Below are 17,423 nucleotides of genomic sequence, written 5' to 3' on the forward strand. Positions count from 1 at the left end.
TATAAACAAATCAGGCATAGAACATTAATTCTAAACCGCCCGGTAATATACTGAAATTTAATTAATTAATTTGAAACGATAAAGATGAGGAAATCTGTGAGAATGAGAAAAAGTCGCCCCAACCGAGACTCGAACTCGGACCGCCTGCTTGATATGCAGTTGCCCTAACCATTAGACCACTGGGGCTTTCATGGTATTGTTCTTTAACTCGACCGGATAACGACCCTTTAACATTCTCGGCGTGGTACGGTTGGAACACAATATATATATATATATATATATATATATATATATATATATATGTGTATTAATTATACACTTGGGAGACAATTTGGCGTTTCAATCTGATACTTGGGAGACAAATACTTTTGGGAGACATTTTGATGTCTCCCTAATGTTAACATACCGTAAAAAACACCGTCTGCAGTTGTAACTTAAGATTTGAAGCAGTCTTTCTATTCAAGTACATGTCTAAACACTTAGAATAGTTGATTTTAGTCGTAGGGGTGTTTATTAATAAAATTAAACCCTATAAGAATAAAGGGGGTTATATGTCGTGTTGTATGTATATGACATTTGGTAGACATTCAGTATTTCTTGAATTTTCAACAAAAAACGGATTATATGTTTAGCAAATTAGTTTAGTAATGTTTCCTTAATGATTCTAAATCTGGAAAATTTGCTATACCTGAAATTTAAAATAAACATTGTATTTATTGAAGTTTAATTAAAACAACACCATCATCAGGCGAATTAAAACTTTGAATTCAAAGATCCCACTCCTCCACGCATGCGCAGTGTGCATGCATCGGGCGGCGCGCGAAGCGAGAAGAGGATCGGCGGGAAACGAGCCGTGGGGTGGTAGTGAAAAACTTTTTTGATGCTTGGTATGCATAAATTAACTACTAATATTTACTAGGCTAGTTTGAATAAAATAAAACAACTAACAACCAATAATATACAGGTCTATTAAGGCTAGTGAGGCTAGGCCCGGGCCAGCGAGAGGGTCTACAAACAAGTACCCTTATTCTATACGATACGTCGTCTAGGCCTAGGGCTAGGCCTAGGCTCTAGGGCTAGGTAGGCCTAGCCTATTATGCCAAGTAGGCCTAGGTAGGTAGGCTAAGCCTAGGCTAATAGATAGGTAGGCCTATAGGGCTACTACTAGCTAGCGGGAGGGGCCTTATTAGTTAGGCCTTGCCCTAGCCTAGTCTAGCCTAAAAAGAGAGTAGCCTAGCCTAAGTAAGGCCTACCTAGGCCTAGCCCTACTCCTACTACGTACTAGTCTAGGCCTAGCCTAGGCTATATAATAATAAGCTTAGAAGGTTAGTTAAGGACTCCTATGCCTACTAAAGGTTATAATAAAATAGGCCCTCTAGGCCTAAACCTACAAAAATGTTGACATTTACAATGTCAAATTCAAAAGGATGCCTAGCTAGAAGAGTTATAAAATACAACTCACTCTACTAAGAGCTAGGCCTACCTAGGTAGACCCCTACTAAGCCTAGAGTAGGCCTACCCTATGCCTAGGCTACTTTCTACTTCTACAGGCCTAAAGTAGCCTAGTAGTAGGCACTAGTCTAGGTTAACTTTTAGAGGGTTAGCCTATTTTTTAGGTAGCTATGCTTAGTACTCTAGTCTAGTAGAAGTGGTAGGATATGAGCCAGGTTTTCTGTGACTTTTTTTTATGATTCTCATTCATATGGATTATGGGGGCTATGAAGGCAGTACATAGGCAAGTACAGCACTTCAAAGTGCTGTACTTGCCTATGTACTTGTTTGTCTGTTAAAGATAGTCTTTAGGTTTACCATCTCATAAGTCATACCCTCTAAAAACTGATGTGCTTAGTAACCTATACTAGTACTACACAGACAAGCATATTGTATAAACTGTATAAACTAAGTAAGCCTAAATCTACTTTAACCTTACGTTAAAATGACAGTCAATTCTCAGCTGTATCACAAATTTCATTTTCAATTTCAAATAATTTTCCCTCAAAACAGATGTAATGTTATTAGCAAGTGTACTCACTCAATGCTTGTGGTATACATTGTGTACAGTAAATAAGTGCATTTTGATTTTATAGCTATTCAAATTCTAGTTTTTTTTAAACTCTAGGAAGGTAATCAATCCTGAAACCGATGGCACTCTCTTTTGAAGATGTGTTTAGAGATTTAAAGAAATCGTAAGTACACATAATATGAATTATATACACTAACGCCCGTATTCTTAAACCGGACTTTAGTCGTAGTTCGAGCTAAAACTTTAAAAATGACGTCATTTTAATTCATAAACCGAACTTCAACTAAATCGCCGACTAATTCAGGCCAACCTCGACTAAATCGAGACGAATTTTGATCGATTTTTTTAGTCCTGGAGGGGGAAGGCTAAATGGTCGACTAAATGGTTTTTAAACGATGTTTATGAAAAACGTAACAGTCATCGAGTTGTTATATTGGCCAGATATTGAAAAATGAAAATATTTATTTTTATATTAGCTTAATTAAATATTGGTATAAGTTATAATAATGAAAATCATCTTTATTTACAACCGTAAACAAATTACATTATTTTCTTCGCGCAAGTCCGACTTGAACTACGTCACGCCATAGCGACAATGGCAGATGCGGCAATTCACCACGCGATGGAATGTTTAGGGGGCCTAGCACTTTCTTGTCACGCGATGAAGTGCGTGGTTTGTCGCGATCATACTTTGTTGGGGGCCTAGAAAATATAAAAGTTACCGTACCGCCATGATTCCTGAATATATTTTGAATATTTTGTTTGTTGTTAATCAAAAGTACTTCACTGTTAAATTGATACTGATCTTGTTCTAATAATTAACGATTAAAATTACTTTTCATGTATATAGTCCTGATGCGTAAAAAGTGTTGTAAGAAAATGGAAAGTGATATCAATGCGCAAAATTTCGTCTGCTCCTTAAATACTCTTTTGTCATTGGCCAATGTATAGCCTTTGTTACGCAGACGTGTGCAACTCGACTAAAAGCTCGACTTCATTAAGTCGAACTGCAAACTTCGACTACTTCGTTTTTGAATCGAAATTGAAGTAATAGCTCGAACTACGACTTTTTCAAGTCGAACTTCGAACTACAACTAAAGTCCGGTTTAAGAATACGGGCGATAGGGTTGATACGAGGCCTAATTCAATTATTTCCATTAAGCTTATTGATTACGTTTGACTATCATCAAATCGTTGACTTTAATTGAACTTGACTCAAATTAATAAAACCCATGTCTGTCTGTCTGTCCGGGTTTATTGAAAGACTAGGGGTTGCACGATCTTCAAACTAATAAGTAACCCTGAGGATATAGGTGAGTATGAATCTGATAAATGATGTTTTAAATTACATTTGAAACTTGCTCTGGAGTAGGTATACTTACTGGTAGATAAAAAACATTATTACTGTATTATTATACATTCCAGATGTGGCCAATTAAAAAAGTAGAGTTAGTTAATGTTTAAAAGTGACATTCAAAATGGTAAGGTTGCAAATCTACAAATGCAAATATTTTCTGTACAATTAAATTCGGCTGACCTATGAATATATTAATCTAGTAATTTAGTTGAATGAGAATTTTACAACCATTTTCTGACTTGTATATTCTTTTTATTTCAGAGGTAGAATAAGGGATGACGACTCATCAAGTGATGAAGAAACGGCTACTATCTTGACTACCACGGAAATGTAAATATTTACCAAATTGAATTGCTCAGTTTGTAATTTTTAATTTGCATTTCATTGTATAGCCCATTTTTCTAAAAAGTTAAGCTCTTTTTCAATGTTGAATTATAAGAATTTTCTTGATTTAGTCAGATTTAGCGTGAAATGTATTTTTCCGGGTGGTCAGTACTGAAGAATCCAATGTACAAATCACTACATACATAGAAGTCTTGGTCCACGAATATATGAATAACAATTCTCTATGACTTCTTTGATATTTTACAGATGACAGGTTGATGGATTTGGAGGAGGAAGAGGAGATAATTGAGAAAAGTAAAAGAGGAAAAAGAAGGAAAGGTATGCAGAAATATGTGCTGTTTGTGTTTTAAATGTGGCTAAATATTTTTTAATTTGGCAAAAAGAAACCAAACCTTTAGTTAAATCTTTGTCTAGAGTATGAGCGACTCCACTACTACAATAGAGTACATAGAAACGTTGCACTCCCTCCACCCCCATAAAGGGTCTGGTTCAAAAGTTTTATTACCAACCCAGATCTTTGCTCTTGGTACCCCAGAATCAATTTTTTGAAGGCAATTCAGATATCACTGAACAGTTTTGTTCACCATCTAATATGACTTAAGAATATATGAATAAATATAAAACAATTCTCTATGACTTCTTTGATATTTCACAGATGACAGGTTGATGGATTCGGAAGAGGAAGAGGAGATAATTGAGAAAAGAAGAAAAAGAAAGAAAGGTATGCAGAAATATGTGCTGTTTGTGTTTTAAATGTGGCTAAATATTTTTTAATTTGGCAAAAAAAACCAAACCTTTAGTTAAATCTTTGCCTAGAGTATGAGCGACTCCACTACTACAATAGAGTACATAGAACCGTTGCACTCCCTCCACCCCCATAAAGGGTCTGGTTCAAAAGTTTTATTACCAACCCAGATCTTTGCTCTTGGTACCCCAGAATCAATTTTTTGAAGGCAATTCAGATATCAACAGTTTTGTTCACCATCTAATATGACTTAGGAATATATGAATAAATATAAAACAATTCTCTATGACTTCTTTGATATTTCACAGATGACAGGTTGATGGATTCGGAAGAGGAGATAATTGAGAAAAGAAGAAAAAGAAAGAAAGGTATGCAGAAATATGTGCTGTTTGTGTTTTAAATGTGGCTAAATATTTTTTAATTTGGCAAAAAAAACCAAACCTTTAGTTAAATCTTTGTCTAGAGTATGAGCGACTCCACTACTACAATAGAGTACATAGAAACGTTGCACTCCCTCCACCCCCATAAAGGGTCTGGTTCAAAAGTTTTATTACCAACCCAGATCTTTGCTCTTGGTACCCCAGAATCAATTTTTTGAAGGCAATTCAGATATCACCGAACAGTTTTGTTCACCATCTAATATGACTTAGGAATATATGAATAAATATAAAACAATTCTCTATGACTTCTTTGATATTTCACAGATGACAGGTTGATGGATTCGGAAGAGGAAGAGGAGATAATTGAGAAAAGAAGAAAAAGTTTGAAAGGTACATGCGGGAATATGGGCTGTTTGTGTTTTAAATGTGGCTAAATATTTTTTTAATTTGGCAAAAAGAAATCAAACCTTTAGTAAATTTTTTGTCTAGAGTATGAGCGACTCCACTACTACAATAAAGTACATATAAACGTCGGAACCCGTCAATTCAGATCTTTGTTCTTGGTTTCTATTAATTGATTTTTAGGGAAATGCAAATATGAAAAAGTAACCCTTAGCTTTATAAATGTTTTTTGCTCGAAATGTTCTGAATTGTCAGTTAAGAAAATATGATGTATTGTTTAAATTGTTAACCTCTCTTAATTGCACTAAAAAAATGTAATTAACTAACATATTTTTCATTGCAAGTGAGCAAAATGATGAAAAGAAAATGCTTTTATTTACAGGGAGAATGTACACAAAATGGAAAACAAAAGATGAAAGAAACTTAAAGAAACACTTCAATGACATAATAATTGGTACAGCAAATAAGACTATACCTTGTGAGTAATGATTTTTCTGCATTATTTAGTACAGTAAATCCTATGTAACAGTAGTATTTAACTGTTATTGATAATTAAATCCCTTGTGTACAGTTAATACTTTTATTCTGTTTTTATAGATATCATTTAAGGCCAAAAAATGTATATTTATCATTTCTGACTGCTTCCTTTTAGATGTCACTTTTAAATATGGAGAGGAAAAGCATTTTTGTATCGATGGCGATTTAGAGCCAATTTCTAACAACTAGATGGTACGCTTGCTTCGCTCGCGTACCATCTAGCATCATGTCTATGCTGCCAATCAGCTTGATTGGCGCTTTCTCGTCTGTCCACGACAGTGGCTGTATGAACTGGTACACCAGGTGTAACTCCCCTACTTGTCTTCGAAATATGTACTAGGTTCAGCAGTGTGTGTACACTGGACCTACGCTTTATAGTCCTTATGCGAGAAGAAAAAAAAAACAGGGCATACTCTTTTCAAAAAGTTTGGATGTTTTTTTTTCATGTAATAACACATAATAAACCATCAATTAATAATTAGAGATATTATTATTGGTTTTTTTTTTGTATTGTAGCTAAGAATGAAGCTTTGACATTTTTAAACAAATATATGCTGCATGAGAGCTATCCATGGAAGACCGTAAGATCAAAAGTTATGAATGAACGAGTAAAGAGGCAAAGACAAATTAAAGAAAGGATGGAGATAATGGAGATGTGAGATGTCATAAAAATCAATGTATTAACAATTTGCAAATTGTTAATATATTGATGTAGCAGTCCAAATACATTGCATGCTAATATCAGCTCTATTAACAATTTTCTTAAAGATGTATTGTTGATAATAGTAGGCAATTTATTGAGACTGCAATGTGTTAACAATTTACCTAATGGCACAAGATTTGATTCTGATTCAATTATATAATTGCTGTATTACAATTTCCTGTAATATTGATAATAGTATGCAATTTATTGAGACTGCAATGTGTTAACAATTTGCCTAATGGCACAAGATTTGATTCTGATTAAATTATATAATTGCTGTATTACAATTTCCTGTAATATTGATAATAGTATGCAATTTATTGAGACTGCAATGTGTTAACAATTTGCCTAATGGCACAAGATTTGATTCTGATTAAATTATATAACTGCTGTAATACAATTTCCTGTAATATTGATAATAGTATGCAATTTATTGAGACTGCAATGTGTTAACAATTTGCCTAATGGCACAAGATTTGATTCTGATTCAATTATATAATTGCGGTATTACAATTTCCTGTAATATTGATAATAGTATGCAATTTATTGAGACTGCAATGTGTTAACAATTTACCTAATGGCACAAGATTTTATTCTGATTAAATTATATAATTGCGGTATTACAATTTCCTGTAATATTGATAATAGTATGCAATTTATTGAGACTGCAATGTGGTAACAATTTGCCTAATGGCACAAGATTTGATTCTGATTAAATTATATAACTGCTGTATTACAATTTCCTGTAATATTGATAATAGTATGCAATTTATTGAGACTGCAATGTGGTAACAATTTGCCTAATGGCACAAGATTTGATTCTGATTAAATTATATAACTGCTGTATTACAATTTCCTGTAATATTGATAATAGTATGCAATTTATTGAGACTGCAATGTGGTAACAATTTGCCTAATGGCACAAGATTTGATTCTGATTAAATTATATAACTGCTGTATTACAATTTCCTGTAATATTGATAATAGTATGCAATTTATTGAGACTGCAATGTGGTAACAATTTGCCTAATGGCACAAGATTTGATTCTGATTAAATTATATATTTGCTGTATTACAATTTCCTGTAATATTGATAATAATATGCAATTTATTTTTATCTGTACATAATTGTATATGTAATGCTTGCATAAATGATTTTTATTTATTTTTTTTTTGACGCAGCTTTTATGAAATTGATTGCCGCCGATGTACATCGTATATGTCAATAAAATATTATTATTATAGCATGCAATTTATTGAGACTTGCTACACTATAATTACTGTGTACTCTATGTATACATTATTTTATTTAATGTGAAAACAGTATCAATTACTTTGTTTGTACAATCTTCACCTTACAAGCTAAAATTGTTTCAAAGTTTAGATATTCTGTTAAATTGAATAGGTTTGGCATTTGGACTCTTAATAAATCTATCTTAAAGAAATTGCGAATTTGTTGAACTTCTTTATTTTGAGTAAGTTTGTTGCTTGATCTAATTCATTCGGGCTGGTTTAACTTTCAGCTAGGTTACAAAGCGAAATAAAATGTTCCTTTTATTCAAAAAAATAGAATTTTTATTTTGAATACTGTATTATAACACATTTATATTTTTAGTAGAATTGTTGTCTGAAGATGATCTTTACAAAGCATTTTTAACAATTTGTACCATATTTTAACACCTTGATATTAATCGTGTTGTAGATTTTCATTTCGAGGGTTAATTATTGTTTGCATTTCATGCCCCCACCCTCTTAAAAACCCTTCTGAACAATTAACAAAAAACATTTTTTTATTCATCAATTTAACATTGGTATGTTTTTTTCTATCAATAGTAATTATTGGAATGGTTTTAATGAGCTTTGTACTGGTATTGTTGACTTTGCACTATTTTTGCACTGTTTAATCTATAAATAAGACATTTTTATACTGTAATATGTTATGTACACTGTCAAGTCTCCCAAATGTACATTTTAGAGTTTGAAAAACAGTTGGGAGACAAAAATAACAACTTAAAACATATATATCTTACAGTTTAATTGTTATTATAATTTTTTTTGTTTTTAAATATGTAGTAACATGCCTTTAATGAAATAAAATGAAAGGGTGTATGTAAAATATATGTCAAAGTATAATAATCAGCCATTTTGTCATTGTCTCCCAAATATAAAAAAAAATAGCATGTCTCCCAAAGTGTTAATTTAGTGGTATATATATATATATATATATATATATATATGTATTTGTTATATTTACAATAATGTACACTAATTTGTTACTGAACTATGGAGAATTTTTTTTTTCCGAAATAAAAGATGAATGAATGAATTTATTTTCAATCTTTCTACATAACAACAAATATATAGTATAACAGGGGAGTAGCGGAAAAGCAAAAGTAAAGTAAATTTGAACCAGCCAAACCTGTATGAAACATTATCCAGTAAGCAAATTTTATAAGAAGCTTTTGTTTATTAAAATGGGTTTCTCTGAAATTCCAGAAGTTTATTAAACATTGAAAATAACACAATCGCCTTTAAACAAAATGCTGTTCAAAAAAAGAATCGGTTGAAGCAAGCGTTCTTATAACATCCGATAAAATGAAGGTTCAATAAAGTAGCCCTATTAACAAATATATGAGGTCTCAGGCCTATCCCATATTAATTATTTTTATAGATACATTAATTTTAAGATTCCAGATACCGAATTGTTGTTTTTTTACATAACAAGTCATTTTTTCTTTGAATATAAATTCTGATTTAAGGACAAAATACTAAAATAAATACTTACACCAAAGGTGCATAAAAACGTGTTGATGTGGCGCTATATCAATATCATTATCTTTGCATTCACCCTAGACGCACATAGTGTGACACCCCTACCATATTCTCGATGTGACGATAAATGTACCAATTAACATAATACTTCAGTAAAACTGATTATGTTTTTTCAAGAGATCAGCTATATCGTGTTGATTATAAAAAGGTGCAACTTTTAATTGATTGGAGATTAAACAAGTAAACTATTTACTATTCTTGTCTTTACTCGTACAAAATAATATAACGGTCGCTAATTGGAAGTGTTTAAACTAAAGTGATCTATAATTGGAAGAGGACCCGTACAATTACTTGTTTTTTATCACATGATTATAAACTATTTATTCTTCTTGTCTTAACTAGTATTATTCTTCTTGTCTTTATTCATACAAAAAAAATATAACGGTCGCTAATTTAAAGTGTCTTAAAGTTAAGGGATCTTAAATTTAAAGAGGACCAGTACACTAATTACTTGATTTTTATCACATGATTATAAACTATTTATTCTTCTTGTCTGTATTCATACCAAAAAAATACAAAGGTCGCTAATTAGAAGTGTCTTAAAGTAAAGTGATCTTTAATTGGAAGAGGACCAGTACAATTACTTGTTTTTTTATCCCATGATTAAAAACTATATATTATTCTTGTCGTTACTCATACAAAATAATATAACGGTCGCTAATTTAAAGTGTTTTAAAGTAAAGAGATCTTTATATTGAAGAGGACCAGTACAATTACTTATTTTTTGTCACATGATTCAAAAATATTTATTATTCTTATCTTTGCTCGTACAAAATAATATAACGGTCGCTAATTGGAAGTGTCTTACAGTAAAGTGACCTTTAATTGGAAGAGGACCAGTACAATTACTTGTTTTATATCACATGATTATAAACTATTTATGCTTCTTGTTTTTATTCATAAAAAATAATATAACGGTCGCTAATTGGAAGTGTCTTACAGTAAAGTGACCTTTAATTGGAAGAGGACCAGTACAATTACTTGTTTTATATCACATGATTATAAACTATTTATTATTCTTGTCTTTACTCGTACAAAATAATATAACGGTCGCTAATTGGAAGTGTTTAAACTAAAGTGATCTATAATTGGAAGAGGACCCGTACAATTACTTGTTTTTTATCACATGATTATAAACTATTTATTCTTCTTGTCTTAACTAGTATTATTCTTCTTGTCTTTATTCATACAAAAAAAATATAACGGTCGCTAATTTAAAGTGTCTTAAAGTTAAGGGATCTTAAATTTAAAGAGGACCAGTACACTAATTACTTGATTTTTATCACATGATTATAAACTATTTATTCTTCTTGTCTGTATTCATACCAAAAAAATACAAAAGTCGCTAATTAGAAGTGTCTTAAAGTAAAGTGATCTTTAATTGGAAGAGGACCAGTACAATTACTTGTTTTTTTATCCCATGATTAAAAACTATATATTATTCTTGTCTTTATTCATACAAAATAATATAACGGTCGCTAAATGGAAGTGTCTTAAAGTAAAGTGACCTTTAATTGGAAGAGGACCAGTACAATTACTTATTTTGTATCACATGATTAAAATCTATTTATTCTTCTTGTCTGTACTCATACAAAATAATATAACGGTCGCTAATTGGAAGTGTCTTAAAGTAAAGTGATCTTTAATTGGAAGAGGACCAGTACAATTACTTGTTTTTTTATCCCATGATTAAAAACTATATATTATTCTTGTCGTTACTCATACAAAATAATATAACGGTCGCTAATTTAAAGTGTTTTAAAGTAAAGAGATCTTTATATTGAAGAGGACCAGTACAATTACTTATTTTTTGTCACATGATTCAAAAATATTTATTATTCTTATCTTTGCTCGTACAAAATAATATAACGGTCGCTAATTGGAAGTGTCTTACAGTAAAGTGACCTTTAATTGGAAGAGGACCAGTACAATTACTTGTTTTATATCACATGATTATAAACTATTTAGACTTCTTGTTTTTATTCATAAAAAATAATATAACGGTCGCTAAATGGAAGTGTCTTAAAGTAAAGTGACCTTTAATTGGAAGAAGACCAGTACAATTACTTATTTTATATCACATGATTATAAACTATTTATTATTCTTGTCTTTATTCATACAAAATAATATAACGGTCGCTAAATGGAAGTGTCTTAAAGTAAAGTGACCTTTAATTGGAAGAGGACCAGTACAATTACTTATTTTTTATCACATGATTAAAATCTATTTATTCTTCTTGTCTGTACTCATACAAAATAATATAACGGTCGGATCGCTAATTGGAAGTGTCTTAAAGTAAAGTGATCTTTAATTGGAAAAGGACCAGTACAATTACTTGTTTTTTATCACATGATTAAAATCTATTTATTCTTCTTGTCTGTACTCATACAAAATAATATAACGGTCGCTAAATGGAAGTGTCTTAATGTAAAGTGATCTTTAATTGGAAGAGGACCAGTACAATTACTTGTTTTATATCACATGATTATAAACTATTTATTATTCTTGTCTTTATTCATACAAAATAATATAACGGTCGCTAAATGGAAGTGTCTTAAAGTAAAGTGACCTTTAATTGGAAGAGGACCAGTACAATTACTTATTTTTTATCACATGATTAAAATCTATTTATTCTTCTTGTCTGTACTCATACAAAATAATATAACGGTCGCTAATTGGAAGTGTCTTAAAGTAAAGTGATCTTTAATTGGAAGAGGACCAGTACAATTACTTGTTTTTTATCACATGATTAAAATCTATTTATTTTTCTTGTCTGTACTCATACAAAATAATATAACGGTCGCTAAATGGAAGTGTCTTAAAGTAAAGTGATCTTTAATTGGAAGAGGACCAGTACAATTACTTGTTTTTTATCACATGATTAAAATCTATTTATTTTTCTTGTCTGTACTCATACAAAATAATATAACGGTCGCTAAATGGAAGTGTCTTAAAGTAAAGTGATCTTTAATGGGAAGAGGACCAGTACAATTACTTGTTTTATATCACATGATTATAAACTATTTATTATTCTTGTCTTTATTCATACAAAATAATATAACGGTCGCTAAATGGAAGTGTCTTAAAGTAAAGTGACCTTTAATTGGAAGAGGACCAGTACAATTACTTATTTTTTATCACATGATTAAAATCTATTTATTCTTCTTGTCTGTACTCATACAAAATAATATAACGGTCGCTAATTGGAAGTGTCTTAAAGTAAAGTGATCTTTAATTGGAAGAGGACCAGTACAATTACTTGTTTTTTATCACATGATTAAAATCTATTTATTCTTCTTGTCTGTACTCATACAAAATAATATAACGGTCGCTAATTGGAGGTGTCTTACAGTAAAGTGACCTTTAATTGGAAGAGGACCAGTACAATTACTTATTTTATATCACATGATTATAAACTATTTATGCTTCTTGTTTTTATTCATAAAAAATAATATAACGGTCGCTAATTGGAAGTGTCTTAAAGTAAAGTGATCTTTCATTGGAAGAGGACTAGTACAATTACTTGTTTTTTATCACATGATTAAAATCTATTTATTCTTCTTGTCTGTACTCATACAAAATAATATAACGGTCGCTAATTGGAAGTGTCTTACAGTAAAGTGACCTTTAATTAGAAGAGGACCAGTACAATTACTTGTTTTATATCACATGATTATAAACTATTTATTATTCTTGTCTTTATTCATACAAAATAATATAACGGTCGCTAAATGGAAGTGTCTTAAAGTAAAGTGACCTTTAATTGGAAGAAGACCAGTACAATTACTTATTTTATATCACATGATTATAAACTATTTATGCTTCATGTTTTTATTCATAAAAAATAATATAACGGTCACTAATTGGAAGTGTCTTAAAGTAAAGTGATCTTCCATTGGAAGAGGACCAGTACAATCACATGATTAAAATCTATTTATTCTTCTTGTCTGTACTCATACAAAATAATATAACGGTCGCTAATTGGAAGTGTATTAAAGTAAAGTGATCTTTCATTGGAAGAGGACCAGTACAATTACTTGTTTTTTATCACATGATTAAAATCTATTTATTCTTCTTGTCTGTACTCATACAAAACAATATAACGGTCGCTAATTGGAAGTGTCTTAAAGTAAAGTGATCTTTAATTGAAAGAGGAGACCAGTACAATTACTTGTTTTTTGTCATATGATTAAAAATATATTTATTATTCTTGCCTTTATTCATACAAAATAATATAACGGTCGCTAATTGGAAGTGTTTAAATTAAAGTGATCTTTAATTGGAAGAGGACCAGTACAATTACTTGTTTTTTATCACATGATTAAAATCTATTTATTCTTCTTGTTTCTATTCATACAAAACAATAATAACGGTCGCTAATTGGAAGTGTTTAAATTTAAGTGATCTTTAATTGGAAGAGGACCAGTACAATTACTTGTTTTTTATCACATGATTATAAACTATTTATTATTCTTGTCTTTACTCATACAAAATAATAAAACGGTCGCTAATTGGAAGTGTTTAATTTTAAGTGATCTTTAATTGGAAGAAGACCAGTACAATTACTTGTTTTTTGTCACATGATTAAAAACTATTATTACTCTTGTCTTTACTCATACAAAACAATAAAAATGGTCGCTAATTGGAAGTGTCTAAACTAAAGTGTTCTTTAATTGGAAGAGGACCAGTATAATTACTTGTTTTTATTACATGATTATTATTATATTGTTATTTATTCTTCTTGTCTTTATTCATACCAAATAATATAACGGTCGCTAATTGGAAGTGTCTTACAGTAAAGTGACCTTTAATTGGAAGAGGACCAGTACAATTACTTGTTTTATATCACATGATTATAAACTATTTATTATTCTTGTCTTTACTCGTACAAAATAATATAACGGTCGCTAATTGGAAGTGTTTAAACTAAAGTGATCTATAATTGGAAGAGGACCCGTACAATTACTTGTTTTTTATCACATGATTATAAACTATTTATTCTTCTTGTCTTAACTAGTATTATTCTTCTTGTCTTTATTCATACAAAAAAAATATAACGGTCGCTAATTTAAAGTGTCTTAAAGTTAAGGGATCTTAAATTTAAAGAGGACCAGTACACTAATTACTTGATTTTTATCACATGATTATAAACTATTTATTCTTCTTGTCTGTATTCATACCAAAAAAATACAAAAGTCGCTAATTAGAAGTGTCTTAAAGTAAAGTGATCTTTAATTGGAAGAGGACCAGTACAATTACTTGTTTTTTTATCCCATGATTAAAAACTATATATTATTCTTGTCTTTATTCATACAAAATAATATAACGGTCGCTAAATGGAAGTGTCTTAAAGTAAAGTGACCTTTAATTGGAAGAGGACCAGTACAATTACTTATTTTGTATCACATGATTAAAATCTATTTATTCTTCTTGTCTGTACTCATACAAAATAATATAACGGTCGCTAATTGGAAGTGTCTTAAAGTAAAGTGATCTTTAATTGGAAGAGGACCAGTACAATTACTTGTTTTTTTATCCCATGATTAAAAACTATATATTATTCTTGTCGTTACTCATACAAAATAATATAACGGTCGCTAATTTAAAGTGTTTTAAAGTAAAGAGATCTTTATATTGAAGAGGACCAGTACAATTACTTATTTTTTGTCACATGATTCAAAAATATTTATTATTCTTATCTTTGCTCGTACAAAATAATATAACGGTCGCTAATTGGAAGTGTCTTACAGTAAAGTGACCTTTAATTGGAAGAGGACCAGTACAATTACTTGTTTTATATCACATGATTATAAACTATTTAGACTTCTTGTTTTTATTCATAAAAAATAATATAACGGTCGCTAAATGGAAGTGTCTTAAAGTAAAGTGACCTTTAATTGGAAGAAGACCAGTACAATTACTTATTTTATATCACATGATTATAAACTATTTATTATTCTTGTCTTTATTCATACAAAATAATATAACGGTCGCTAAATGGAAGTGTCTTAAAGTAAAGTGACCTTTAATTGGAAGAGGACCAGTACAATTACTTATTTTTTATCACATGATTAAAATCTATTTATTCTTCTTGTCTGTACTCATACAAAATAATATAACGGTCGGATCGCTAATTGGAAGTGTCTTAAAGTAAAGTGATCTTTAATTGGAAAAGGACCAGTACAATTACTTGTTTTTTATCACATGATTAAAATCTATTTATTCTTCTTGTCTGTACTCATACAAAATAATATAACGGTCGCTAAATGGAAGTGTCTTAATGTAAAGTGATCTTTAATTGGAAGAGGACCAGTACAATTACTTGTTTTATATCACATGATTATAAACTATTTATTATTCTTGTCTTTATTCATACAAAATAATATAACGGTCGCTAAATGGAAGTGTCTTAAAGTAAAGTGACCTTTAATTGGAAGAGGACCAGTACAATTACTTATTTTTTATCACATGATTAAAATCTATTTATTCTTCTTGTCTGTACTCATACAAAATAATATAACGGTCGCTAATTGGAAGTGTCTTAAAGTAAAGTGATCTTTAATTGGAAGAGGACCAGTACAATTACTTGTTTTTTATCACATGATTAAAATCTATTTATTTTTCTTGTCTGTACTCATACAAAATAATATAACGGTCGCTAAATGGAAGTGTCTTAAAGTAAAGTGATCTTTAATTGGAAGAGGACCAGTACAATTACTTGTTTTTTATCACATGATTAAAATCTATTTATTTTTCTTGTCTGTACTCATACAAAATAATATAACGGTCGCTAAATGGAAGTGTCTTAAAGTAAAGTGATCTTTAATGGGAAGAGGACCAGTACAATTACTTGTTTTATATCACATGATTATAAACTATTTATTATTCTTGTCTTTATTCATACAAAATAATATAACGGTCGCTAAATGGAAGTGTCTTAAAGTAAAGTGACCTTTAATTGGAAGAGGACCAGTACAATTACTTATTTTTTATCACATGATTAAAATCTATTTATTCTTCTTGTCTGTACTCATACAAAATAATATAACGGTCGCTAATTGGAAGTGTCTTAAAGTAAAGTGATCTTTAATTGGAAGAGGACCAGTACAATTACTTGTTTTTTATCACATGATTAAAATCTATTTATTCTTCTTGTCTGTACTCATACAAAATAATATAACGGTCGCTAATTGGAGGTGTCTTACAGTAAAGTGACCTTTAATTGGAAGAGGACCAGTACAATTACTTATTTTATATCACATGATTATAAACTATTTATGCTTCTTGTTTTTATTCATAAAAAATAATATAACGGTCGCTAATTGGAAGTGTCTTAAAGTAAAGTGATCTTTCATTGGAAGAGGACTAGTACAATTACTTGTTTTTTATCACATGATTAAAATCTATTTATTCTTCTTGTCTGTACTCATACAAAATAATATAACGGTCGCTAATTGGAAGTGTCTTACAGTAAAGTGACCTTTAATTAGAAGAGGACCAGTACAATTACTTGTTTTATATCACATGATTATAAACTATTTATTATTCTTGTCTTTATTCATACAAAATAATATAACGGTCGCTAAATGGAAGTGTCTTAAAGTAAAGTGACCTTTAATTGGAAGAAGACCAGTACAATTACTTATTTTATATCACATGATTATAAACTATTTATGCTTCATGTTTTTATTCATAAAAAATAATATAACGGTCACTAATTGGAAGTGTCTTAAAGTAAAGTGATCTTCCATTGGAAGAGGACCAGTACAATCACATGATTAAAATCTATTTATTCTTCTTGTCTGTACTCATACAAAATAATATAACGGTCGCTAATTGGAAGTGTATTAAAGTAAAGTGATCTTTCATTGGAAGAGGACCAGTACAATTACTTGTTTTTTATCACATGATTAAAATCTATTTATTCTTCTTGTCTGTACTCATACAAAACAATATAACGGTCGCTAATTGGAAGTGTCTTAAAGTAAAGTGATCTTTAATTGAAAGAGGAGACCAGTACAATTACTTGTTTTTTGTCATATGATTAAAAATATATTTATTATTCTTGCCTTTATTCATACAAAATAATATAACGGTC

At 30.1% G+C, this 17,423-nt stretch overlaps 1 protein-coding gene across 4 annotated transcripts; it reads left to right on the forward strand.

Annotated features, from left to right (window-relative positions):
- Positions 1-832: 832 nt before the first annotated feature.
- Positions 833-7,071, forward strand: LOC140048621 (uncharacterized). 4 transcript variants are annotated; one of them, XM_072093380.1, is made up of 9 exons: positions 833-887; positions 2,120-2,186; positions 3,642-3,710; positions 3,972-4,043; positions 4,381-4,446; positions 4,779-4,838; positions 5,175-5,240; positions 5,635-5,730; positions 6,306-7,071. In XM_072093380.1, exons 4-9 carry the CDS (start codon positions 3,983-3,985, stop codon positions 6,446-6,448), a joined length of 492 nt encoding a protein of 163 aa, XP_071949481.1. In that variant the 5' UTR covers positions 833-887; positions 2,120-2,186; positions 3,642-3,710; positions 3,972-3,982; the 3' UTR covers positions 6,449-7,071. The 4 variants fall into 4 exon arrangements, with proteins under 4 accessions (XP_071949481.1, XP_071949505.1, XP_071949489.1 ...); XM_072093404.1 differs by lacking the exon at positions 5,635-5,730; XM_072093388.1 differs by lacking the exon at positions 4,779-4,838.
- The last annotated feature ends 10,352 nt before the right edge of the window (positions 7,072-17,423 follow it).

This window comes from Antedon mediterranea, chromosome 1, assembly GCF_964355755.1.
Source record: "Antedon mediterranea chromosome 1, ecAntMedi1.1, whole genome shotgun sequence".
Lineage (NCBI taxonomy): Eukaryota > Metazoa > Echinodermata > Crinoidea > Comatulida > Antedonidae > Antedon > Antedon mediterranea.

Bases quoted from the DNA above. Each gene is read 5' to 3' on its own strand.
- LOC140048621 (XM_072093380.1), top strand. From the start codon at position 3,983: ATGGATTTGGAGGAGGAAGAGGAGATAATTGAGAAAAGTAAAAGAGGA. The intron at 4,839-5,174 runs GTATGCAGAAAT...GATATTTCACAG, and splicing joins AAGAAGAAAAAGAAAGAAAG to ATGACAGGTTGATGGATTCG. The intron at 5,731-6,305 runs GTGAGTAATGAT...TTTGTATTGTAG, and splicing joins AGCAAATAAGACTATACCTT to CTAAGAATGAAGCTTTGACA.